Source organism: Aedes aegypti, chromosome 1, assembly GCF_002204515.2.
Source record: "Aedes aegypti strain LVP_AGWG chromosome 1, AaegL5.0 Primary Assembly, whole genome shotgun sequence".
NCBI lineage: Eukaryota > Metazoa > Arthropoda > Insecta > Diptera > Culicidae > Aedes > Aedes aegypti.
In genome coordinates this window covers 220,420,161-220,447,798 of record NC_035107.1, presented here as the reverse complement: position 1 = coordinate 220,447,798, position 27,638 = coordinate 220,420,161, and the positions used below count along the sequence as shown (strand labels likewise).

At 39.8% G+C, this 27,638-nt stretch overlaps 1 protein-coding gene across 1 annotated transcript; it reads right to left on the bottom strand.

Annotated features, from left to right (window-relative positions):
• Window positions 1–1,221: 1,221 nt before the first annotated feature.
• On the bottom strand, window positions 1,222–26,240 carry LOC5579204 (protein Skeletor, isoforms B/C). Its single transcript, XM_021857631.1, has 4 exons — window positions 25,548–26,240; window positions 3,250–3,469; window positions 2,840–3,187; window positions 1,222–2,775 (listed from the first exon to the last, which is right to left on the bottom strand). Exons 1-4 carry the CDS (start codon window positions 25,672–25,674, stop codon window positions 1,335–1,337), a joined length of 2,136 nt encoding a protein of 711 aa, XP_021713323.1. The 5' UTR covers window positions 25,675–26,240; the 3' UTR covers window positions 1,222–1,334.
• Window positions 26,241–27,638: the final 1,398 nt, after the last annotated feature.

Below are 27,638 nucleotides of genomic sequence, written 5' to 3'. Positions count from 1 at the left end.
GGAAAAATTACAGAAGAAATCCTTGAAGATATCCCTGGAAGTATCTATCATTCGAGCAATATCTATCTAAATTCCAAAAGAAGTTCTGAAATGAAACGTCTTTATGAGAAATGGGTCCTAATACCCAGACTGGATTCAAATAAGAGTGGCGTCAATGTAAAAATTGGAACAGCGGGGAACTGTCATTTCCATACAAATCCGCGTTCCAATCGAGCAGGGTACCTGTCAAAACTGGAACATGACGTCACTCTTGTTTACAGACACTCTACTAATACCTTGTTGCTAAAACGTCTTTCCTACATTCGAATTGATACCTCCAATAAATCATTTTATTTGTGGTAAAATGTTAGAAATTCGACCGTTATTATGATCATTTTATTATGATACTGAATTGCTAATGTGCACATAATTAACTTGTATTGTAAATGCCTTGGTTAAACATTGTTGTCCGGTGACGTTGTTGCAGAAAAACATTGATAATGTAATTGTAATGCAGCTTCAGCACAGTTATTCAAACACCACTGTTGGAGGAATCATTACACACGGAAAATGTTAGTTCCAATCATGCAAATGCTCAAAATAGACTGAAACAAACCCAAGTCAGATTGATGTCGACATACAAACGTTTGTCCTTGTGTGATGGTGACTTTGAACGTCGCTACAATAGTTACTAAAACTGAAAATATTATACAATCACCAAAGCAAATAGGACAAGTTATCAAGCATCATGGTAACCTCATACTTCTGCGAAATATTAACGTTCTTTATATACCTCTAAATTAAACAATATTTATTCTTATTTCCTTAAAAATAAAATTTAAGTTTCAGTTCTGACGTTTAGTTGAGGTTATAATGATCACACACTTGCGGGATAATCTCAAACACACTGATTGGAAAATGCAACTTAATCAGCTGAATACATCAATATACCAACCGTATTATAAATGTGTTGAAAGTATTAGACGAATAATTAAACACTAGGTACATACTAAAATTAGGTGAACTAAATTACCGCATAACCTTGCTACACGTAAAAAGTTGAACATGTATACACCAAGTGAAGTATAGTAATTAGAGTAAAATATACACCACTCGAGAAGTTAAATGCCCGCTTCACGAAAGCGCAATAATAATATAAAAATTCCAGGTTGTTATTTGCATCCGAACTTTCTTGATTCTCCAACTAAGGACTTAGGTCATCGTGAACAAATCCCCATTGTACACCGTTTCTCTTCATGACATTTATTTTCTCGAACAATAATTCTACCGTCTGATGAATTCTACTCCTACGAATCAACGAAAAACGAACAAATAATTAAATCTCTCCCAATCGGCTATCTACCTGAGACTAATCCACCCATCAGCAGCGTAGCAGTGGCCGCTACGATCCCAACCATCAGTCTTATCTCAACCCACGGCGCAGCACCTGCGCCGTTTCTCGCCGAGCTACTATAACTATCTATGATGTGGATCTTCCAGCCCATGTTGGCGTGGGTAAAACTGTTGTAGTACACCACGTCGGGCCAGCTCGAGTTGGGCGTGATCTCCAAGATCGCCGGATCGCCCTTCTCGCAGCTCCATCGGAGCGTTCGGTTGAACTTCTTGAACGTAGCAAAGTTATCGTCCAATCGACGATCCTGATTAGGCGGATGCTCTGCCAAACAACGCGGACCAGCTGCCGTTGGCTTAGGACGTCCACGACGAGTGAACTCCACGCCCGCTAGGACACGGATTTCACTCTGCTTGGCGTCCGACAGACGGTCAAATCCTCCGCGCGGTTCGTCTGTGATAACCAACGGGTGGTAGAACTCCGGCGAGTGGGGATTGTTGCCTCCGCGAACCTTGAATGAGTATGTCAAACCTCTTCGAAGCCACAATTCTGGTACCAAGAGTCCGTTGATGTACCACGCCAAACCATTGGAGACGTGTCCGGTGATACCTTGGTAGCCTCGTTTTCCTCCCGCTGGACCAAGCGTAGCCGTGAACGATCGTATCGTCCGATCGAAGATCTGCGCCTTCTCCCAGACGTCCTTCAGGTTGACTTCGCTGCGTGTAAAGCTGAAGCAATCGTTAACTGGCTCCGAGGTATTGAAAGAAATCACAATATCCTTTTTCGGGTAGATATCATGGTATGTCGGCTCGTTGTTTGAATCCAGCCTGCCCATGGCCCAAATCATGTACATTGAACGGTCCAACACAAACGTCTTGTCTCCATTATCCGGGGAAATCAGCATCCTTCGGAAAGTGATTGTGTTAATGCCGTTCTCTCGGTTAAACGTATGCAACTGATAACTGTCTTGACCTCCAACGACGTCATCCCGACAAACTCCCTTGTTTTGACCCAAAACTTGAACACATGGCGCCAATGAGGTTATGTTGTAATCCACCGCATAACCCTGATGTCCTTCAATATATGCTACCGCTACGTCAGCTCCCTGCATCTGACTTTTATCGTCCGCCCCGCTTATTCCAAAGGCCATGTACTCATCCTCCTTCACATTACCCGCCAGCTGCAGCGTTATCTGCGGTCCAAAAACCTCCCACGAAACCCGGTAGTCCTTGTGCAGTTGCCGACAGTTCGGCAGCGATTCGATGTGCGGAGTTATCTTGACCAACGACGGCGGCACGTTCAAATCGTCCGAAATCAAAATGGAACCAAAATCTTCCTTCGTTTCCACGTCGTACACCGAGAACCAATCGATGTCGAAGATGGTCATATCGCCCGGCAACTCTAGGGTTATTGTCTCCCGATCGTATGCCCGAATAGGGTCCAAACTGCAAACAGAAACCATATCAATTACTCACAAAATAAAACCCTTTCCATCAACGCAATACTTACTATCCCATCTCATCCGGAATTTTCCGCCCCTTGGAGGACGGTGAAGGTCCAACGCCCACCCAGAAGTGCACCTCTTTACCCTTCCCATCGTAGCTGAACTCCGGTATCCGGATCGTCTTCGAATCCAAGATGTCGATCGCTTCACTACTCACGCCGTGGCTGTTCCGCGACAAACTGCCGGCCTTCTGCGGCACCGGCGGCTCAAAGTCCTCCGGGATGTACACGTCGGCGAAGTTGTTCTGCGAGTTCAGATCGTAGATGGCCAACCACTTAACCTCGGTGATCTTCTTGTTGTCCGGCAGCCTCAGCGTGAAATCCTTGTTGAAGTACCGCTCGAGGATGTTTGTCCTATGGGAAGCAAATACTTAACTGAGACAATATTCCATTAATCCAAATCAATAAACCCATACTTTCCGAACTCATCCGGTACGATGAAGCCCTGAGGTCCGGGTCGGTTGCTAGCACCGGACCAGAAGAACGTGTCCACCCCGTTGCCGTCGTAGTTGAACCCTGTCAGTAGAAATGTGTACTCATCTACGGCGTACACGTCCCCGGATGCCTGATGATGGTAGGAGTTGAATTTGCCAATGTACTTGCCCCGATACGGGCCATCTTCCGGTTTTTGAGAATCTGTAATCAAAGTTGATGATGAGTAATGTCGCGTATGAGTCCAAACTTTTTATAAAACATCATATTTTCTAGCGTTCTTGTAATTCTTGAGTCATATGGCATTCTTATTGCACAAACAAAAAAGCAGTTCACTGCGAAAATCCTTTGCCTTTGCTTCGAAATGTATTGAGTACTAGTGGTCCCGGCAAACTTCGTCTTGCCATCAAGTAGGCTGCTGAAACATGTCATGGAACCTCCCATACAATATGACAGTTCCGTGCACTCTCATTTTTTCAACTTTCCCGGTGAATATCCTGGGATGTTTATACACACAAACACGTCGGAACACTTGACGAACAAAACGGAATTATAATCATTCAAATCCGTTGACCCGTTTGGATGCCATTTCGTGACATACAAACACCATTCCATTTTTATTTATATAGATATAGAAGATAGATGGGATTGAATTTTTGGGTTTTACGAGTATGATGCAGAAGCATCATCTCATAGTTCCGTTCCATGTTTTAACGTTCTCGTTTAGAAACTATCGGCATCCTAATCGTTTTTCTTCTACAATTCAGCATTGATTTCCTTTTTTAATGTGGCATTCCTTGGGACATATTTCGGAGTTTCTTCGCATTGCCTGCCGATAAAATTTATAATGTGACGGATTTCACGCCAACTCGACAAAGGAATTGGCGGCACCCCTTCAGAATTCAATGAAACTTTCTGGGTGTGAAGACTATGTGAAACTAAGATACTTTACATATTGTGTTCTGCTTGATCATCCTTAAGCAAAAAGTTTCGTAATTAAATTTACTAAAAGTCGTTCATACATTGCAAATTGGGCATATTTTAGGGAAAAAAGTTTTTTTAACATCGAATTTTTTAAGTCGCAAATTTTTTTTTTACTTTTTTTATAAACCCGTATAACTTGAAAACGGTAAGACCTACAAAAAAGTGTTGTATGGGGGGCTGTCGTGAAATTTCCTGACGTTTTAGAAAAAAATGTTGAAAAAATAAAAACACATTTTCTACACTGAAAAAAAATATGATTCAAAACTTAAGAGTCGATTTAAAAAAATGGCCATTTCAGATTTTCAACAGTATTATTGAAACTTTGAATTTATCCCCAATCTCGTCGAGAAACATGAGGAGCTTGGACTATCGAATTAAAAAGTCAGTGGAGATCACCAAAGCTGTACGTCATGACATACTAGGCATGGATGCAATGGACGTCGACAAGGTGGAGGCATTCGAGGAAATCATCAATCAGTTGAAAGAAAAATTCAACTCACCTGGTATTGACAAAAATGACCAGTTGAAAATATTATCGGTTCTTCCTAAGTCGTGGTCGATCAACAAAATTGTCGAGGAGTTCGAGGCACCAATTTACATGGTAAGACAAGTGAAACAACTTGTGAATGAACAGGGCATTCTATGTACTACAAGGGCTCGAAGTGGGCATGGAATTAGTGAAACAGATAAACAGGTTGTTATTGATTTCTTTGATAGTGATGATATTAGTAGGCCTATGCCAGGAGCCAATGACTTCGTTTCTGAGTACCGAAATGGTAGTAAAGAACAAGTTCAAAAGCGTCTATTGATGATGTCTCTTAAAGAGGCGTACATGATTTTTGAAGAAAGATGCCAAAATGTAGAAATTGGTTTTACTTTGTTTACTATGTTGAGGCCTAAACATTGTAGGCTTCTCGATAGCACAGGAATTCACAATGTATGTGTGTGCACATACCACGAAAATGTTAAATTAATGCTTAACAGTTTAGGAATTGTCTCTCAGGCAGAAATTTGTGAAAAACTGTTATGCAATGTTTTAGTAAGAACGACTGATTGTTTTTTTCGAGAATGTGAAAAGTGTAATTCCAAAGAAAATATTACAGGAGAACTAATCTCGCTTTTAGAGGAAAGCGACAAAGAAGATGTAGTTTTTTAGCAATGGCTCACCACCGATCGCTGTAATTTAGAAACTATGATAAAGCCTGTTGAAGAATTTGTTACGTATTTCGTGGAGAAAGTTGATAAGCTAATAACTCATGATTTTATTTGCAACGAACAGTCTTCTTTTCTACGAAACAAAAAAACTCCTTAAAACAAGGTGAAATACTGGTAATTAGCGACTTTTCTGAAAATTATAGTTTTATCCTACAAAACGCTGCTCAAGGATATCACTGGAATAATTCCCAAGCAACGATACACCCATTCGAGATTTACCATAAAAAAGATAATAAATTGGAAAACGTTAGTTTTATTATAATATCAGAAGTGTTGACCCATGATACAGTAGCAGTTCAGCTATTTATTTCAAAATTGATAAATTTTGTTAAACAAAAAATAAATTTCTCAAAAGTTATTTTTATGTCAGATGGAGCTGCAGCTCATTATAAAAATAAAAAAAAAATTGCCAGCTTATGTAATTTCAAGAAAATATATGGATTGGAAGCAGAATGGCACTTTTTTGCCACATCCCACGGCAAAGGCCCCTGTGACGCTATTGGTGGCACTCTCAAGCGAATGGCAAAAAGAGCAAGTCTTGCAAAAGGCTATGGAAACACAATCGCAACTCCGCGAGAACTTTTCGACTGGGCAGTGAAACAAACTGATACATGTATCACCAAATTAAATTTCTGTTATATATCTAATGAACAGTATGTTAAAATGTCAGAGGAATTGATGGAATTGTTTGATAAGGTTAAAACTGTCCCTGGCACCTAAAAATATCATTGTTTTATGCCTATTAGTGATACACAAATTGCAGCCAAACGGTATACCAATTCAGAGGATGAACCAAAACTATTGAATTTATTCAGTAAAGCCCAAAAATAATGTAAATATTCATGTGCAGATACTACGTTTTAGGATATATAGCAATAATAAAAATAATGATTCATGATAAAAAAACCACGACTTTTTTTATATAAGCATAATATTGACCCTTTCCAGACACCTGTTAAGATTGGCTTTGACCAAATAAGAAATAAATTATTATTGTGATATCTTTCCAACCATTAAAAACCCATCGGATTGTTAGACGGAGTTCATTTTCTCATAAGCGGTTTGGTGCGAGATCAATTGTATTTAATTAAAAAAAAAACTCTGTATAATTCCGTTTTACTTCTTTTAACTACTCCCAATAAAACAAATATAATCTATTTTGTGATTAAAACTCATTTATCACTTCAAAATATGAGCATACTAGACTATTTGAAGCGAAATAAAAAAAAATCAAAAAAAAAATTTGGACTTAAAAAATTTGTTGTTAGAAAAAACTATTTTCCCTAAAATATGCCCAATTTGCAATGTATGGACGACTTTTAGTAAATTTAATTACGAAACTTTTTGCTTAGGGATGATCAAAATCAGAAATGGCCGTTTTTTTAAATCGACTTTAAAGTTTTGAATCATTGTTTTTTTCGGTGTAGAAAATGTTTTTTTATTTTTTCAATATTTTTTTCTAAAACTTCAGGAAATTTCACGACAACAACACTATTGTTTTGAATTTTTTGAAATTACAACACTTTTTTGTAGGTCTTACCGTTTTCGAGTTATACGGGTTTATAAAAAAAGTAAAAAAAACTTTGACCCTTTTCAAATGTTAGTCTAGATCGATTTTGAAAAAACAAAATTTGCAATGTATCTTAGTTTCACATACTTTTGACATCCAGAAAGTTTCATTGAATTCTGAATTGGTGCTGCCAATCGCGTGTCGAGTTGGCGTGAAATCCGTCTGTTCTAACATTTAACAGACTAATTTTGTACTCTTTATCATCATCATCATCATCATCATTATCATCATCTTCTACTTCTTCTTTTTTTCTGGGACGTCCCATCTGAGACAGAGAATGCTTTTCAACTGAAAAGTTCCTCGACCGGTGTGCCTCGAACCCACGACCCTTAGCTTGATCTGAATAGCTGCGCGTTTACCGCTATGGCTATCTGGGCCCCATTTTCATCATTTGCTTCCTAAAGCTCTGTTTTTTCGTCATAGAGAATTTTTTTTTCTTCCAGCGATTCAAAAAAAAAACGGCATTGTGATAGAAACCACAAAAATTGCTGCCAGCATACATCTATTTTTTTTGGATATTTTATGCTATCCAAAATATCAGTAATATCAACACTTCAAGTTCTGCGGGATCAACACAGGCTCAGACGACATTCCCTAAGTAAAATTGGTAGCTGAATAACAGCTTAGTCTGCTGAAGTTCTGTTTGTACAAATTATTTCAGTTGAATAAATTGTTATTCAGCTACGAATGTGACTTGGGTTCCTATCAGTCTTTTGCGACCCCTTATATTGAGTGATACCACTACTGCTATGTTTAGGTTTTTAGGATATTGTAGAACGTCAAACATATTGAAATATATGCCTTGAGGATCTCCGAAACCGATATTGATCAAAATGTTTATTTTTATATTTCACTGTATCCATTTATGTCCAAAAAATCTCAAAAACTTTTGTAAGTTTTTCATCATTTATATGGGGACTTCCTTAGCATAGTGGTAATGTTCGTGACTATACAGCAAAGCCATGCTGAGGGTGTCTGGCAGAGTTTGGATTTTGATTCGAATAAGCCGAATGACCCATATTCAGTGAGTGTAACGATTCGGAAACCGTAACAGTTTGAGGCACATCGCAATCGAGGAACCCTATGAATGTTGATATACGCTCTCTCGTTAAATACACAGTTCGAACGAAACGTGTAAATTTCTGAGACATATAATGCACATAATTGGAGCGTGTAATATGATGGATATTTACATGATATGTCATGTAAACTTCAATTATATGTCATGTAATCCAGCAGGATCCTGAGTGATTACATGACATATAACACATTTTTACATGATTTCAGATTTAAATTTACATGACGTCATGTTTACATCGTATAAATGAATCACGTGTAATCTTCATTATTTTTAACAGTGTATGTGGCGAGAGAGCGTTATCGGGCCATTCGGGAGATTTATGTTTAGCTTAAAATTTGGAAAAGCCTCCATATTTTCTGGTAATACTGCCATAAGCAACCTAATTATAATCTATTGCTTCATATAACACCCAAACATATTCGCTTGTGAGTCTTGATCAGAATAAGAGAGTGTCAGCAAATGTAACACGTGATAACACACAGTGATGGGCACCGAACAGAGGATGTCTTTTTTTTGGCGTGTATCTTTTTTTCTCTATCGTGCCTTATTATCTTCGACGAACGATAAAAATCATGCGTGTTGTATGAATGCGGGCACATGCAAGGGATAATATTATAACTCACAGTGCGCATCGTACCTTCGTGCCTTCGTGCTGTGCGTACACAAATTCTCTCTGCTCTTGGAAGTTTTCTTAAAAACTACTCAAAGCAATAAAACAGTACTTTTCAGTGCTACAAAAACAGTTCTGTTCAGTGCTAAAATTAAAAACGGTACTTTTCAGTGCTACTAAACAGTTTTCAGTACTATTTTTCTACTATTGATCCCTTTACGATCCTTGTTTGGACCCGTGCCTTCGATTTTTCGTTGGACCCGTTGGCAAAAGCTAGCGGTGGTAATCCTTCTTGGACACCGTCTTGGGAAAAAACCTCCTGACGGTCACGTCTTCTTTCGTTTATTCACTAGAAATGGTTGCAACCACGAACAAAAGGAAGGGTGAATCTCTGAATTCACAACTTCCTTCCAAAAAAGTGGGATTTAAAACTGTCACTAAACGTGGCAAAAATGGAAGAAAGGACGTTTCTCCGGAATGCGAACTTTCTTCCAAGTGTGAAATGAATAATTGTATCGAAATGAGCAATCATTTCGATGCTCTAGACAAATTTCCCGAACTCCAAATCGAAGCAGCCTCTAGCCCAGGCTCTTTGATTCAAGTGAGGAAGCAAAGAGTGCCGCCTATCGTGGTCAGTTGTTCCGAATTTGGGGGATTTAGGCAGGAGATCTTGAACTCCATTAGGGGAATCAAGGTTTCCTTCCAAATCGCAAAGAAGGGGACTGTCGCGTTTTGCCGAAAACTCTTAAAGATCGCGAACTTCTCAAACATCTTGAAGAGAAGAAGCACAATTTTTTACTTATGACGACAAAACTGAACGTTTGTTCAAAGTTGTCTTGAAAGGTCTCTCAAGTGACTATAAGTCACCTGAAGAGATCAAAAATGGAATAAATGATTTACTTGGATTTTCCCCCAGTCCAAGTAATCATTATGAAAAAGAGAACCCAATCTGGCATTGTTCGGAAAGGGCTTTCTCAAGAATATTATTTAGTTCACTTTAACAAAAAAGATCTAAATAATATTAAAGCTTTAGAAAAAGCAAAACTAATGTTCGATGTCCGTGTGACGTGGGAACATTTCCAGAAACCTGGAGGAAATTACCAAAACCCCACTCAGTGCTGTCGGTGCCAAAAGTGGGGTCATGGTACAAAAAATTGTCGCATGGATGCTAAATGCATGATTTGCGGAGGTTCTTCTCACGCTAAGGACGTCTGTCCAGTGAAGGAAGATACCAGAAAGCTTGAATGCGCCAATTGCAAGGGCCCTTATAAAGCTAACTTTTGGGAATGCCCTTCACGCAAGAGAGTCGTTGAGGCTCGTGCCAGGCAGATGAAGGATAATATCCGTTACGATAACGGCCGTTTCCGGAATTTGCCTGGTAGAGTATCGAACAATGCTCATTTTTCAGTTAACGATCGCTTGATTAGGAATCATACCCACCAGGAAGATCATAATCATGCTAATTCACAAACAAATTTTAATCCGGCGGGTAGCCGTTCGAATCTTTCAATTTCGAATGTGCCTACTCACGGAAATCCTTTGCTAATATCGTAGCAGGTAATTTGAACTCCTCCCCTGTTCGTACTATGAGTACCCATTCTACTTGTCTCAAATCAAATGGAAAAAACCCTACCGCCACAGGTAACTCCGCTTCTTCGTCTACCGGAAATTCTAATGGGAAATCACATGACATGTCTGCCTCTGATTTTAATTTTCTAACTGAACAATTGAATCTAATGATTGATGCAATGTTCAAAGTCACCACTATGACTGAAGCAGTCCAAGTAGGTGTAAAATTTACAAATCAAATTGTTATTGGATTACGTTTTTCTAATGGATCCAAATAATAATTTAAATATTTTAAATTGGAATGCTCGTTCTCTGAATGGTAAAGAGGACGAGCTGTTTAATTTTCTTACAGTTAATATCGTGCATATAGCAGTTATTACCGAAACGTATTTAAAACCTGGATCTAAACTCAAAAGAGATCCTAACTTTTTTGTTTATCGTAATGATCGACTTGATGGGGCATGTGGGGGAGTTGCAATCATCATTCATAGGCGTATAAAACATCAACTGTTTTCGTCATTTGAAACTAAAGTTTTTGAAATGTTAGGTGTTTCTGTTGAAACACAGTTTGGTAAATATACTTTCATAGCTGCCTATTTGCATTTTCAATGCTCTGGACAGCAAGTTAATTTGCTCCAATCTGACTTGCGAAGGTTGATTCGCAATCAGTCAATTTTTTTGTCATTGGTGACTTTAATGCCAAACATCGGTCATGGAATAATTCTCAAAGTAATTCCAACGGCAGAATTTTATTTGATGAGTGCTCTTCCGGATATTTCTCAATTCAACACCCTGATAGCCCTACATGGTTTTCCTCTTCTAGAAATCCATCTACGAATGATTTGGTCTTAACCGACTCTAGTCATCTTTGTAGCCAATAAGTTACTCATGCTGATTTTAATTCTGATCATGTCCCTGTTACATTTCAAATATCCCATGAAGCGATTCTCAATCATATCAGCTCCACTTTCAATTATTTACGAGCCGATTGGAATATATATAAAACGTATGTTGACTCTAATCTTGATGTTAACATTTCTTTAGAAACTAATCTTGATATTGACAATGCTCTTGAAACTTTAACAAATTCCATTGTTGAAGCCAGGAGCATTGCAATTCCAAAATGTGAAGTAAAATTTGAATCCGTGATTATAGACAATGATCTTAAACTCTTAATCCGTCTTAAAAACGTGAGGAGAAGGCAATTTCAACGCACTCGTGATTTGCAGAAAAAAATCAAGAAACGTTTCTCACATTTAAGGAACAAAAATTTTGAAAATAAAATTTCTCAATTGGACGCTGCCTCAAAGCCCTTTTGGAAATTATCTAAAATCTTGAAAAAACCTCAGAAGCCAATACCGGCATAAAAAGAGGAAAACAAATTATTACTAACTAATTGCGAAAAAGCTCAAAAACTTGCTATGCAGTTTGAAAGCGCGTACAATTTGAATTTAGGACTTACGAGTCCAATTGAAAATCCAGTTACTCAGGACTTCGAAAATATTCTCAATCAAGTGAACGTTTTCGAAAATGCCGGGGAGACTGATTTGGAAGAAGTGAGAACTATTATTAAAAAATTCAAAAATATGAAAGCTCCTGGCGATGATGGAATTTTCTATATCCTCATCAAGAAACTTCCAGAAAGTAGCTTATCATTTTTAGTTGATATATTTAACAAATGTTTTCAATTAGCATATTTTCTTGACAAATGGAGAAATGCTAAGGTTGTACCAATTTTAAAACCAGACAAAAATCCTGCTGAAACTTCTAGCTATCGTCCAATCAGTTTGCTTTCCTCCATCAGTAAACTTTTTGAAAAGGTCATTTTGAACAGAATGATGGCCCACATCAACGAAAATTCAATTTTTGCCAATGAACAGTTCGGATTCCGCCATGGACATTCGACCACTCATCAACTTTTACGTGTAACAAATTTGATCCGTTCCAACAAATCTGAAGGCTATTCTACTCGTCTTGCTCTTCTAGACATAGAAAAAGCATTCGACAGTGTTTGGCATGAAGGTTTGATTGTAAAATTGAAAAACTTTAATTTTTCAACATACATTCTTAGAATAATTCAAAGTTATCTGTCAAATCGTACACTTCAGGTTAATTATCAGAACTCCAGATCTGAAAGACTTCCTGTAAGAGCTGGTGTTCCTCAAGGCAGCATTTTGGGACCAATATTATACAATACTTTCACATCTGACTTACCTCAGTTACCTCAGGGATGTCAAAAATCCTTGTTTGCGGATGACACAGGCCTCTCCGCCAAAGGACGAAGTCTGCGTGTCATCTGTAGTCGATTGCAAAAAAGTTTGGATATTTTTTCTTCATACTTGCAAAAATGGAAGATTTCTCCTAATGCTTCCAAAGCAACTAATAATATTCCCACATAAACCAAAAGCTCTTAATTTGAAACCTTCAAGTAGACATGTTGTCACGATGAGAGTGGTTCCAATAAATTGGTCAGATGAAGTTAAGCATCTAGGGCTCATGCTAGATAAAAATTTAACTTTACAACATCACATTGAGGGCATTCTAGCCAAATGTAATAAATATGTAAAATGTCTCTATCCCCTTATTAATAGAAAATCAAAATTTTGTCTTAAAAACAAACTTTTGATATTCAAACAAATTTTCAGGCCAGCCATGTTGTATGCTGTACCAATATGGACTAGCTGTTGTAATACCAGGAAGAAAGCTCTGCAGAGAATTCAAAATAAAATTTTGAAAATGATTCTGAGGCTTCCTCCCTGGTATAGTACCAATGAGTTACATAGAATATCCAATGTTGAAACATTGGAACAAATGTCAAATAAAATAATAAGTTAGGTTAAGTAAATTGAAAACGTTATTTTTTTTTCTCTTATAAGCAGGTGTAATCAACTCACCTGTAAAAAATCTGAACTGCTACGGCAAATGAAATGTAATATGTTGTTAATGAAATGTTAATAAAATCTTAAATTTGTTTTACCAAATTAGGATGATAGTGTTATCTAATAACACAGAACACCTAGATATAAGAAATGAATGTAATGTTTAAATTGATACTAATAAAAAAAAATTAAAAATCTAGAAAAATATAAGGATGCATATCTATGTCATTTCTAGAGGAAAATGAATCTATTTAGAAATCCTGGTTGGAGCACTGGAGATTTTTTGAGTAATCCGCTAAGGATTTGTAAGAGACATTCTTGGTAAAAAATCTAAAAGAACCCTGAAAGAAAAGCCTTTGTTACCTGTTGAGAATCTTCGCTTAGAATCCCTGCGAGAATGAATCCCGTATGTCCAGCAATTTCAAGAGAATATATAGATCTCCTGAGTTTATTCAGGTACTCGCAAAAGGCTCATCCGAAAAAAATGTGTAGGTGTTGCTGAAGACAACGATGTGAAACTAAACGAAAGATCCACGGAAATCACAAAAAATAAAATGAACGAAAATTCTAGAAAATCGTTGCGACGGATATCACATCTCTGACCCTCAAATATGGTAGGCCTTCCCTAGGCTCCTCCAGAAAAATAATTGGTACGCTTATGACCAGGGTTTATAACAAGCAGAAAGAAACAATTTTGGTTAAAATAATGACTTATAAGACATAAAAAACAGATATTTTTTTATAGACATCCATTAAGATAGAGACTATTTCTCTAAAAAGATCTATACTAGGAGCCCTGGATACTATTTGCATGAGGTGTACGGATTCCAGTGCACAACTGTACTGTCGTGCGAGACAATCCTGGCTTGTTTGGAGAATCATATCCATCGGGCCAACTCGGAGAAGCAGAAGCGACTTAAGCACAAAAGAAGCCGGAGATTACTAATTTGAAGAAGCTGATCAAGGTGCAGGCGGGTAACGATTCGGACGAAGCCATGGCCACTGATTCGGGCCGTGAACTGGCGGTGGGCCACCAGGATCCCCGCAAGAAGTCTACGAAATCGAAGATCTCGGGACAGATGCCCTAGAGAAGAGATTGATATAATACAAGGCTGGTAGCGAGTCACTTTTTAGTGACTTGGTCACTTTTTTGAGGCCAGTCACTTTAAAGTCTCTTTTTTGAAGCCATTTCAACTAAAGTCACTTTTTTCGTCAAAAAGTCACTTTTTTCCACTATTTTGAGCTAAATTTTCGGGAGAAAATTAAGAATCGGCCTTTTTAATTTAAGCTAAGTTTTAAGTTAGCAGGGTGTCTACTACCTGGTAAAACCTGGAATTATCAGGGAATTTTATTCAAACTGGAATCATCAACGAATTCCTGCTATATGCAGGGAAATTACTTCGAACCAGTAATTATTATGGTAGAATATGTCCTTTTTGTAAACAAAATTTGTTCAATAAAAAAACATTTCGGCTGCGCCGCTATTACAACACTACTTGAGATATGCAGTCAATTAATTATTAGTTATTTTTATTATTCCGAATAAGACTTGTTTAAATAAGGAAGTAGGACTTAGAATTGCAACAATGGAAAAGGCAAGTACGATTCCCAGTTCCATATGAAATAAATAATTTTATAGGAAAAGATTAAAGCTTACAACAGGTACGAAAAATAGTATATTTTCAGGAAAGCAGATCTTTTTTAAGGCTTGGATACTAGTTCAATGCATATCTCTAAAAAGTGTTTATTTTTAGTTAAGGTCTCCAAACATATTATAATCATTATGGTATCTACAGCCACTTTGTTGCCTTAACCTTGTCTTTCCCATGGTAGCTCCAGAGCTCCATTAATTTTTGACGAACTTGAAGCAAACCGATCCAGAGGAATACTGTTAGATTATGATTCTATACTTTCCAAAGTCAACTAACTTTTTGAATTGTAAAACTATTGGTAACCAATCATTTTACTGTTGCAAAACAACCAACAAATTTTAAACTGGTTTTGAAAAAGTAGACTCTTTGAAAAATTGTTTATTGAATTACTTTTTATAAAAACGCTTTTTCATAAAGAAACTGTCGATTGACGTCGTCGGAAAGAGATAGTTAATCTGCTTGCAGTGAATTCTGGTGCAACATTCTAGAGGCTCCAGAGAAACCTTCAGAAACTATTACGTAACTATTTATCCAGAGATTCCTTCTGGAATAATTTCAAGAACTCCACCAGGAACGCCACCAGTTTTTCAATAGAAAAATTTCTCCAAGCGTTACTTCTAGGATTCTTCCCGCAGGCCTTAAAAAAGTTCTTCCCCAAAGGTTTATTGCAGAGTTTTCGAAAAAAAATCGACATTTTTACAAAAAACCCTACAATAATTCCAATTACACTGCGGAATTGCTCAAGCTAGTTAAGCAAGTTTAAGGTTTTATTGGATAAAATCTTTTCCAAGAATTCTTCGATTAATGGCATCTGGGATTCATCATTAGATTCCTCTAGAAATTTCTCCAGCATTTTTTATTATCATAACAATTTATCAAGAAATATATTCTTCAAGAATCCAAGAGATCATCGTAGGTATTCATCATTATTACTCACACAAGTTTCATTAGAAATTACACTAGGATTTTTTTAGAAATTCTTCGCGGATTTTTCAAAAATTTTCACAAATAAATATTATTTTTTTTCTTGACTTCCCTGAAGACAACCCGACTAGTGAATTGCAAAAGGGTTGCAACAGATTTTGTTACTCAGTTAGCGCATTTCTTCGAGCAAAATATTATATAATTTTGGCGGGTTAGTAGTTAAAATAACAAAAAAAAAATAATACAATTCCTTCCACACTGAACAAAATTGATACAAAATCTGTTATAATTTAAGCAAAAATATTAAACATCATGTTTTAAATCAAACAAAAATATAACTAGATTTGTTATATTCCATTACTGAATTATGACAAAATTTGTTATTTTCTTTCCTATCTTTTTTAGAACAAATTGTGGAATAATTCAGTTTTAAAATGAAGCAAATTTGAAATAGCTTTTGTTATTATAACTGATTTTGTTTTAATTGTGTTATAATTTCCACCATCACCTCAAAGTGCATCTAACAAAAATTGAACAAGATTTGTTATTTGTAAGAAATCTTGATATAATTTGGATATAATTTTGTATAAAAAAGAAAACAGATTGAATTCATGAAGGTATCTAAACGATTCTTTTAAGAATTACATAAAAAGTTCGTAAAAATCACATAACAGACACACGAAGAGGTCTTCGGAGTAATAAGAAATGTACGACAAAACGAGCAGATACTTGTCGTAATTTCACGAGGAAGTCTTAGAATGTGAATTCGACCACACGTACCTCCCATTAAACTTACTGATGAAAAATTTCATTGTCATCCAGGCTTATATCAACCATTTGTTCATCCTTAGTCGTCGTTTGAAGGACGCGGTTTTAAGCAGTATTACATTCAAATTCGATTTTCTGTCATCATATTTTATTTGAAATATTGATTAATGCATAAAAATATTGATTTTACGAGGTAGAAGCTCCAGCTCTTCTATATGGAAATGTAAAATGACAAAAATTCTAATTTTACAAATGTTCCAAATTCAGATTAAAATTTACAAAATAACATACTTTGGTAATATAAAAGACACCAAATTTTGAAAAGATTGAAAACATGCTAAAAAAGGATTATGTACGAAAATATTAACAATGAAGTTTAAAACAAATGTAGGCAATATCTTGTAATTTTGAAAGCACAATAAAAATGTCCAAATATGGTTCTCAACTAAACATACTACCTGTAGAAGATCATAAGGAATATTCCCTATCATATTTGATATTGATCGTAAAACCAAAGACAAATTAAAGACCCCGATGTCCCTTGCAGTTGCCCAAAATTTTATGGCTCATAAGGTAATCTAGAATGCCGCGAAAAGTGTACTGCGATCTGTCAAACTTGGGTACCTTTTGTACTACCGAGGGACCAAATGCAGTACTAGAAGTGGTACACAATCTGAGCCCTAGTGTGACGGACCTGGTAAAACAGTATACTAGAATTGAAATAAAATTGCTTATGACTTGATTTTCAAGTCACTTTTAGTCCCTTTTTCGAAAATCGAAAGTCACTTTTTAGTCACTTATTTCTCAAATCCGGTCACTAAAATAACTTTTTTCGGTGCCCATTTTTGCTACCAGCCCTGTTGATATACCATTTCTATGTTAACTTCCCTTCGCTAAGACTCCGACCGAAATTTTCTTTCATTCTAATTCTCAATTCAGTTTGTTTAGTTCCAAATCCTCGAGCTTAAGCGCGACAAGGAGCGCAAGGGCGCTGCCTACAAAAGATCCTTGGCGAGGGTGTCGAGGTGAGGGCTCTAACGCAGTCAGTGACTCTGAAGGTGATGAACCTTGACGAGATCACCAACGCAGAAGAGCTCGTCACTGCACTGCGGCAACAGTGCGATATTCAGGTGCCCACCGCTGCCGTTCAGCTACGGAAGGGTCCGGCAGGAACTCAGGTGGCCTTAGTACACCTACCTGTGGCGGACGCAAATAAGGTAAGATCAAGGTTGGTTGGTCAGTATGCTCACTGACCATACAGGAGCAACCGGTGATCTGCTTCAGGTGTAGGGAACCAGGACACATGTCCTGGGGCTGTAAAGGCCCTGATAGGACTAAGTTGTGCAGGCGTTGTGGTAAGGAAGGTCATAAGGCACTAGGCTGCAAGAACCCTCCCAAGTGCTTGATTTATTCCGGGAAGTCCGTGAACAACAAGCATCCAACGGGAGGCTCAAGGTGCCCGACCTTCAAAAGAGCCATAAACGAAAAGTCACAGTGCAGGTAACGCAGCTGAACCTGAACCATTGTGACGCAGTTCAGCAACTGTTGTATCAGGCAGTTGTTGAGTGGGGGATGGATATCGCCATCATATCGGACCCATACCGAGTACACGCCGGCAACGGCAATTGGGTCGTGGATGGATCCGGAAAAATGGCGGCAATATGGACGACGGGTAAATACCCCGTCCAGGAGTTGTTGTCTACTACCTACGAGGGCTTCGTGATCGCCAAGGTAAACGGGGTCCTCTTCTGTAGCTGCTATGAGCCTCCGAGTTGGTCGACCGAGCGGTTCACGCAGATGCTGGACTGTATGACGACCGTGCTGACAGGTCGAAGGCCAGTAGTAATAGCGGGTGACTTCGATGCCTGGGCCGTGGAATGGGGAAGCCGCATCACGAACCAGCGAGGTCAAATCCTGCTAGAGGCACTGGCCGTGCTAGATGTCGATCTGGCTAATGTTGGTACCAAAAGTACCTTCAGCCGAAACGGAGCGGAGTCGATTATCGACGTTACTTTTTGTAGTTCTGGCCTAACGAGTAGTTCGAACTGCAGGGTAGACAATGCCTACATTCACAGCGACCACCTGGCGGTTCGCTACAGTACCGACTACAACAACAGCAGGCAGCGTGTAGAGGAAGCGGCTAGGTCAAGGCCAAGCCCTCGTAGATGGAAGACATCGTACTTCAATGACGAAGTACTTAGAGAGGCGCTCCGCCGTGAGCGTAACCTACTCGGCCTAAGCGGGGACGAACTGGTAGCGGTGCTTTCGCGTGCATGCGATGCGACCATGCCTAGGAAATTCCACCCTAGGAATGGGAGACCACCGACGTACTGGTGGACTCAAGCAATTGCGAACCTGCGCCGTGCCTGCCTACGGGCCAGGAGGCGGATGCAGCGAGCACGTACCGAGCAGGAGCGTGAAAACGACGGGCGGTGTTCACCGCTGCCAAAGTAGCGCTGAAGTCCGAGATAAGGGCAAGCAAAAAGGTCTGCTTTGAGGGACTCTGTCAGAGTGCCAACGCGAATCCGTGGGGCGATGCCTACAGGATCGTAATGGCGAAGACAAGAGGTGCAATGGCTCCTACAGAGCAATCTCCAGAGATGCTGGAGGGGATTATCGAGGGGCTCTTTTCGCGCCACAACCCTAGCCCATGGCCTCCTTTCGTAGGACAGCCGGGGATTTGGGCTGGCGATGAGTATAGGGTAACCGATGAGGAACTTGTAGGGATTGCAAAATCCCTCAGTATGGGGAAGGCACCAGGTCCGGACGGAGTTCCAAACCTGGCTCTCAAAGTCGCAATCATGGACGCTCCCGGGATGTTCAGATCTGCTATGCAGATATGCCTGGACGAGGGAGTATTTCCAGATGTGTGGAAGAGGCAGAGCCTGGTACTATTGCCAAAGGCGGGAAAACCAACCGGTATCCCGTCGGCGTATATACCAATATGCTTGATCGACACGGCGGGGAAGGTGCTCGAGAAGATCATCCTCAACAGACTGTTGAGGTACACTGAGGGTGTAAATGGTCTCTACAGCAACCAGTTCGGCTTCCGGAAAGGGAAGTCCACTGTAGACGCTATTCTGACGGTTAAGAAAACCGCTGAGATAGCACTCCAGCGTAAGAGGAGGGGGATTCGCTACTGCGCAGTAGTGACTCTGGATGTAAGGAACGCATTTAATAGTGCCAGTTGGGCAGCTATTGCTGATGCGCTCCTGCGTCTGGGGATTCCCGAGTACCTGTACAAGATTCTCAGAAGTTACTTCCAGAATCGGGTATTAGTCAATGACACAGAGGTGCGTAAGCTTCTGGCCAGTGTCGCCTCGTCCTTACTGAGGTATGGTGGCCCGGCTTGGGCCACGGCTTTGAGTACCGATAGCTACCGTAGCAAGCTAGAGAGTACTTATAGGCTAATGTGCCTGAGGGTTGCGAGCGCGTACCGTACCGTGTCACACGATGCACTCTGCGTCATCACCGGTATGGTGCCTATTGGTATCCTTATCATGGAAGACATAGAGTGCTTTGAAAGGCGCGGCACAAGAGGCATACGCAGGACTGCCAGACTGGCCTCCATGGTCAAATGGCAGCGTGCGTGGGACCGTTCCACCAAGGGAGTGGCTAGTGCAGACGCTAAACGACAGGTGGTCCAAGGGTTCGCAGTCGGCTACGTAGATCATACCGGTGCCCTACGGTCGATATCGACCCTTACAGCGATTAAGTGACCGCGGGGAGAACATCCTGGTAGCGCTGCTGTCGTGGCGCCGGCCTACTGGGTTGGATACGAGCCTCTGGTTGTTCGGGGAAGGTGGAGGCCCCTTCGTCAGCAATCTCAGCTGGTGCTAGCTGACAGGGCCTGAGCCTTCAGTAGGTCAAATTGCGAAGCCCGCAGTATCAGTTCTTGATACCTGCGGTGTAGCTGGGCGCGGGCGTTGTGGTCGACCCTGCCCGCCTTCAGCGGACAATGGGAGGTGAGGACCACCTGGGAAGCTGGCAAAGCGCCAGCATGCTACTTTAGTAGACCCCCCTAAGCGTGTCATCGATGTTCGTTGCTGCATGGCTACGCAGCCAACCTGGAGGATGCGATGTGCAATAGCCCCTCTCCGAAGCAATGCCCTCTTGGTGGTCCCGGAGAGACGAAGGGTTTGGCGGCAATGGAAATGGTTTAGTGGGTCGGGGGTGTAGTCCTGTTTACTGCTTGCATGTAGTAAATGGTCCCCAACCCCGCACTCCCGGACCTCGGTCCGGAGTCTGTTGAGCAGATTATCCCCCTATTGCTAAGAAGGAAAAAAAAAACTGTACAAAGAGCCACCCATCTTCAGAATGCAACGCATCAAAAGATATGTGAAATCGGATCACCACCCAATTCTGTCTTTAATTTGGTCGACGTTAAGTCAGAGTGGACCAAGTGTCATTTTTCATACTTTGTAAAAATGGACTTAAAGTCTAACACTTTCAAACAATATAATATGAAGTAATAATCATGAAAAAACATAATCCAAACCTCTAATAGAATGATTTTTTGATCAACTATGTGCACTTGGTCCACTCAGATAGCAGCAAGCCGTGCGCGCCGGCGGCTGAGTTTTGAATTTTGTGTCACGTTTACCTCGCTCTGCGTTTTTTTTATTCTGCTTGTAAAAATTAGATCCTGCGGATGGTGCAATGCCACGTGCAAATGTTCGGTGGAATCATGTTTTTCAAAGTAATAAAAGTGTTTTTTTTTTTTTTCGGGAGATGATTTGCTTGCGTTTTGCTCGAGAGTGCTCCAGTAATTTAAGTCATATCACGCGACTCGTTTTTTATCTCCGGTGTGTGTTAAGCGTGTTGATTGAAAAATGGAATGTGAAAAGTGACGGATTGCAGAGGAGTTTCGAAAAAGGAATTTGGTGAGTTTGTTCTGATCAGCAGCGCATGATCACAATGCGTAAATATTAACCATTTGCCGCCCAGAACGTCTACCAATCGTATCCTATGGCACTACCCTTTCCATCAACATTCCACAACATCCCGTAACACCTATGAGAGGTCGTAGAGTTCTCTGCATCTTTCTTAAGTAGGTGTTCAACCAATCATCCTTTCCCATTCCCCAGCTTTCGCAAGGACATGGCCAGGACAGCTCTCGATTATTGGAGAATGCGTCAATCTTGTCTAAGAGATAGAAGTTAGTCCCAAATTTCTGACTTTGGTAACGGACAGGAAGAAGGCAACCCTCATACTAGGTGGTCTAGGACTGTACCACCTACGAATTTGTGCGAAATGCCTAATGCTATGCTAGAGTTCGGTTTTCATCTGGAGCGAGTGAGGACGTGTCGAGTTTTCCGGCCCGGTCTCGAAGTGAGCCTTCTAGCATTTCGGTCGTAGTGAGTGGTATGAAACTGCGGGGCTGTTATAATTTTCAGTTTGTGGAAGCTTTTGCCGTTTGTGAAAATATCAAATATGTGTCAGCAGGAACTGATTTTCGCTGCAAGAAATTTTCAATGACCAAGGCATTTTGGTGAAGAAAAAAATCTACGCTTGCTGGGTTTTTAGTGTGCAATAATGCTGTTACGAGTGGGAGAGAGTGTTAGTGAAATGTTCTCGATTGGTGTTTGGTTTTTATTTGTGTTGTTGGGTGATGTTAGAATGAAGGGTAGAGAAGGTGTATGTGAGGAAGAACTAAATAGTGCATGTGGAAAAGGGGGTCAATAAAAAGTGTGCATCTTGGGATGGTGGTCGCTGTCGAGAACGTCAAGACGCACACTCGTAAAAATAGCAATGAATGCCGCTTCGTTAGTGTGCGTACCGAACGGTTCGAAGAGAGCATCTTTGCATGGCAACCAGTAACATGAGGCACCAAGCTAAGTATCATTTTAAATCTTACATCTAGAGCTACATTTGTTTTACAATAATATATACTTCTTCACGGCTTGACACCACCATAACCCCAATGTGAATATATTTATTTTTTTTTTTTCATTTCACAACAGCCATTGAATGTGTTCAATGATTATCATTTGTATGTTTATTGAGTGCTTCGTGAAGCCCAAGCAGGACAGTTCGGTTTTGCGCCGTCCGATAGATTTTGCTCACGGTTTCGCGCGTGTTTTCGTCGCTGAAGATTTTTTTTTAGCGTCTTGCTGGATAGTGCTTCGTGAAGCCCAAGTAGGACAGTTCAATTTTGCGTCGTCAGATAGGTTTTGCTCACGGTTTCGCGCGTGTTTTCGTTGACGGAGATTTTTTTTTACGCGTATCGTTATACGATCCGATGACTCTGGAGGGATCGGTTTTGCTTTTTACTGGCTATTGAGCAAAAACATTACTGCATAATCGACAAGCATTTCGCGAAATACTATTTATACTATAAATAAACTCTTGTTTTCTTTTTTGATTGCCGGCATTCAAAAGATTAAATTGAAAACACTTAAACAACAAATGTTTATGGTCTATCGCCAGCTTCTAGGCGAATCCTGACAATATACCTTCCCCCACCTCCAACTCCGTAGCACTTATGAGGGTGTCGCTGAGTCGGTGGCCTCTCATTAAGTAAGTGCTACATCAACATTTCCTTCCCCTATCCCAAGTTACGGTAAAGATGGGCGTGGCCGGGAATAGTGATATTCATATTCGCGCGCACTTTAACGGACTTTCGGACACTGCACTAATTGATCCGTTTTTACATATCAACACACAAACAGTTTATTTAACGTAATAACAAAACTACACTTTATTTCACGCGAACACAAACAGTAATTTATTGCCGTCTTATACGGCCGACTGACGATGTGTAGATCGCGACGGATTGTTTTCAACTGCCAGCTGATTGCTGGCTGGCTGGCGATCGAGAAGCGATCGCAAGGGAATTATACATAACATAAATATGAACGTACACAAACAATAGGGACGGACTGACCAGATGCGTGCGGCAGAAAAAGACCACTCTATCAACGTTGGTTGTGGATCGCATCTGGTCGCTCACGATTCCCGTCGGTCGGGCAACAGTGGTAGATTGTTTTTTGGCTTCAACAGTATTCTTGTTTATGATTTGAACAAGGTATACTCCCCTGCCTTGTTCCTGAAAGTATTCAGGATGAGATTATTAGAAAGAAACATGAATGTTGCTAGTATCCAATCTACGAAGTATACCGTAACTACGCTATCGCTAACGCTAACGCTAATGCTTAATGCTATTCTATGCTATGTGCACTTGGTCCACTCTGACTGAATTGTAGACCATCGTTCAGTGAGTTGGTTTACTTTGAAAATTGCTTGGAAAATAACAATCATTCAACGCTTGCATGGTCAAACTGGGTACATATCTCTAAGTTGAACAGATTATCCACATAGAAGGTCAGTACCGAAAATTCTTCAAGAATCCATATCATCAATCCCCAAATCAATAGCATTAGGATGACTTAAAAAATAAAATTTTGCAAGACCAGGATATTGAAGACCAGAAATATTCAAATGTGCGTTCAGTCAGAGAGAACCAAGTGCAAATTTTGAGTACCGGCCAAAATATACTGGTTCAATAAGCGGATTTCATGCAGACACTATAGAACTACCAAAAACTTCTAAAATCGACTAAAAAATGCAAAAATCATTGCTTTTTTACACTTGGTCCGCTCTGTCTGCACAGAAATTGTTGCAATTTCCAAATATGAAAAATGATAAAAAAATCTAAATCAGATGCATCGAATTAGATAATATCTATGAAATTCTATTGATGGATGAGATGAAGAATCATTCGATGTCGGAAAATCTGACTAATTACTTGAAATGTCTTTCATTTCCTCGTATTCCTCAGCGTGCTGACCATTTTCGCTGTTATGATAATGAGTACTTACCCTTACACTTACCCTCAAGTGGTCTTCTACGAAATTGCAAAAAATGTTGTACGTAACTCATTGCAGAAGTCGATTTTTACAGCATTCGTCGCAATTATCCTACTCGGCAGGCCTCGTAGGATAAATTTACGACTCGTGCTGTAAAAATCATCATTCTGCAACTTGTTTCGTAAGCTACTATTGCTGTATATTTCTCGCAGTTTACAGCATTTATCAAATTTGATCAAAGTGAAATGGAGGTAAGGTAATTTCGCATCTTTTGAGAGAATACTCCAACTTTCCCAAGTTTTGTACTTGGTCCACTCTGACTTAACGCCGACCATTTTCGAGTCAAATGATTCCACATTCTCGATGAGAACAATCACCACGGCTTGGTACCATTTCAATGGCAAGCTTCCAAGGTGATAAAGTAGGTGATTCTAAACAGACATCCGCTATATTGAGGGATGAGAATGATCCGAGGAATTGAAATGTCTGATACACGTCATTCTCAAACCGTCTCTTAGTGGAAGATTGAGTGTTACTTGATGTCAGTGACTTCAACGCCATCGCCCCAGCGACGAACTTGCAAATTATGATTCATGCATGAATAAATTTCGAATGGTGTATCACCTGCGTTAGTAACGAGACGAATGTCATCCTCATAGTTGAGTGCCCTCGTTTGGACGTCCTTTCCGAAAGTAATCTGAAGGCCGTTCCAAAGCTCCGAACTCAAGCTCAAGAATAAGAACGTATACTTAAACTATGCGTAGCCTTGCTTATTGTGTCTACCGAAAGGTAGGTATGCGCTGTGCATTGAGGCTTGAGCGGTACGACTTTTTCGCCGACTTGAGTTTCCCGTTTCTATACGCGAGTGCCTTTTTTATTTCCTTTTGTTCTGCAACCAGTTTGGCCAGTGCAGTGGACTAAAAAACGTAGAGGCATTATATAGAGAGATTGGTTGCTACCTCGCTAGGTTTGCAAATCGCACAAATTGCTGATCATTGTTTTGTCACACAACATTGGCCCAATACGAGATGCAGGAGACAAGCAGTAGGTACGCAAGCCAATTATCAGCGTTTTTTTTTCGAAATTCCTTTCACCCATTCGCGAGAGCACGATTTAAATGTTTTCTCGCATCACTGAGGTGTGAGGATAATTTATGCAATAAAAACAATTAGGTATTTTTGGAAATCGATTCCAGCATTCCAGTTGATTGGAGAATACCTACCAGCACCGATAGCACATAGTGCATAGACTAGAGCGAACTGCACCAGGATCATTCCGGGTCCGAATTTCCATCGAACCGCTGCAGTGTTGAAGAATATTTTACATTTCCGCGACAAGAAAGTCGTCATTTTTGCTACTGTCTCGATTGTCGGGAATCTGCTGTCCCTTTCTCTCTCTCTCTCTCAAATCGCACAGACGTTGTATTTTCACGCACCACGTTCACGTATACTGGTATGTGTGTTAAATTTCTGCTCTCACTTTGAACATATTTTTTACATTTCACTTAACTTTTTCCCAGAGCCACATTGATTTGACAATTTTTCACATTCAAACACTTTTCTCCATTTTCGAACGATTGATAACTAGTTACATTCCGATCGCTGAAACCCCCGATAAGGCACAAGTAGGAGGAGCTTTTCCCTAGGCAGGCCAACTTTGATGACGAAGACAACGATCACGATCACCACGAACCAGACATATGAGTACGTACGCAACGAAAGCAGATCAAGCGCACAGGCTTTGGGGGACTTATCGCCGCCGCCTTCGATGTCTGCATTCAACGAACCACACTGAAGTGCTCTGCACACGACGAGGTTCCGCTCTAAACTAGCTTGGCTTGCTCGCTCGCAGACTGGTACGATACAGTGGACAGCGGCAACGTCCTAACACAACAAGTTTGGTGGGTCTTGCTGGCGATGACCAACAACAGCGTGATCGCGAGAGTTCATTTGCGCGATCGCGGCCCCACGGTGCTCAACAGAGCATTATTATCAGGAAAAAATCTTTCTCAAATCTGTCGTTTCTAAGGCTAAGCTGCATGATCGGGTAAAAATAAAATCGTTGCGTCCCTTCAAGATGGTATAACCTCCAAAATTCAGCACTATTTTGCTCATATCTTTTGACTCAGTATACCAATTCTCAAAAAAAATCAACTGATTTGTACAGGTGATTAGTATCACCTCCAAATACTACCACAAAGACTCAGATACCGCTGGCCAATTTTGATAGACGGATTCTGGAATTCAAATTCCTGTTTAAGGATTGATAATCTTGTGTCAAATCAATTTGTATTTTAAGGAAATTCTTATCAAGAAAAATATTAAATCCAACTGTTCCGTAAAGGTAAAATAGGAGCTTCATTGAAGTATTTTAGATACTTCGATAATTATACCGGAACTCTGGTTTAGTAATAAAATTTCACTTCTTGATTTCAGGACATCAATGTTTTGATTCTGATACTTAAATTTTCAATAGAATCCTACAATATCATTCAAATTTCTTCTTTCATCAGATGAATCGTCACTAGATTTTCATCATAATCATCTCTGGATTCCTTCCAGAGCTCTCTCAGGATACTCACAGGAATCCTCTCAGATCTCATCAGAATCTTCTCAGGATTATTATCGAAATCATCTACGGATTCTTATCAGAATTCTTCTTCTCTTTATTTAATATTTTCGTGCTCTCATCAGAATCTTTCCAGGATTCTCATCGAAATCTTCCTAGGATTCTCATCGGAACTCTTGCAGAATTCTCATCAGAACCATTCCTGGAAATACAGATTTCTCATCGAAATCCATCCCAGAATCACATAATTTCATCATAATCCTTCACGGATTCTCATTATATTTTTTCCAGGATTCTGATCGCGGTTCTATCAGGATTATCTTCAGAATACCTCTAAAATTCTTCTAAGAATCGTTCAAGGATATTATTTAGAACCCTGCTAGGGTTCTCATCTGAAACTTTCTACTATGGTTGCCAGAAACCTCTTATCAAAATCTTTCATCAGAAACCTTCTAGGAGAGGATTCTCAATAGAATTTTTACAGGGTTCTTATAAGCTTCCGTCTACCATTCCCAAATAAAAAAAACCCTTCAGGATTCTTTCAAGAACCATCCCAGTACAGTAGTTATGGTTTTAGCTAAAGTTCCGACACCATTCTCTGAAGAAAATTAGAACTAAGAAAGAAAAAGTTGAACGTAAGTGCATTGTAAAAAAAATGTAGTATAAAAACGAATACTATCATTCTGGGGCACCGTTAGCCCGTTCATGCTAGCTCAGCAGCACTGTACAGTGTATGGTTATGTTT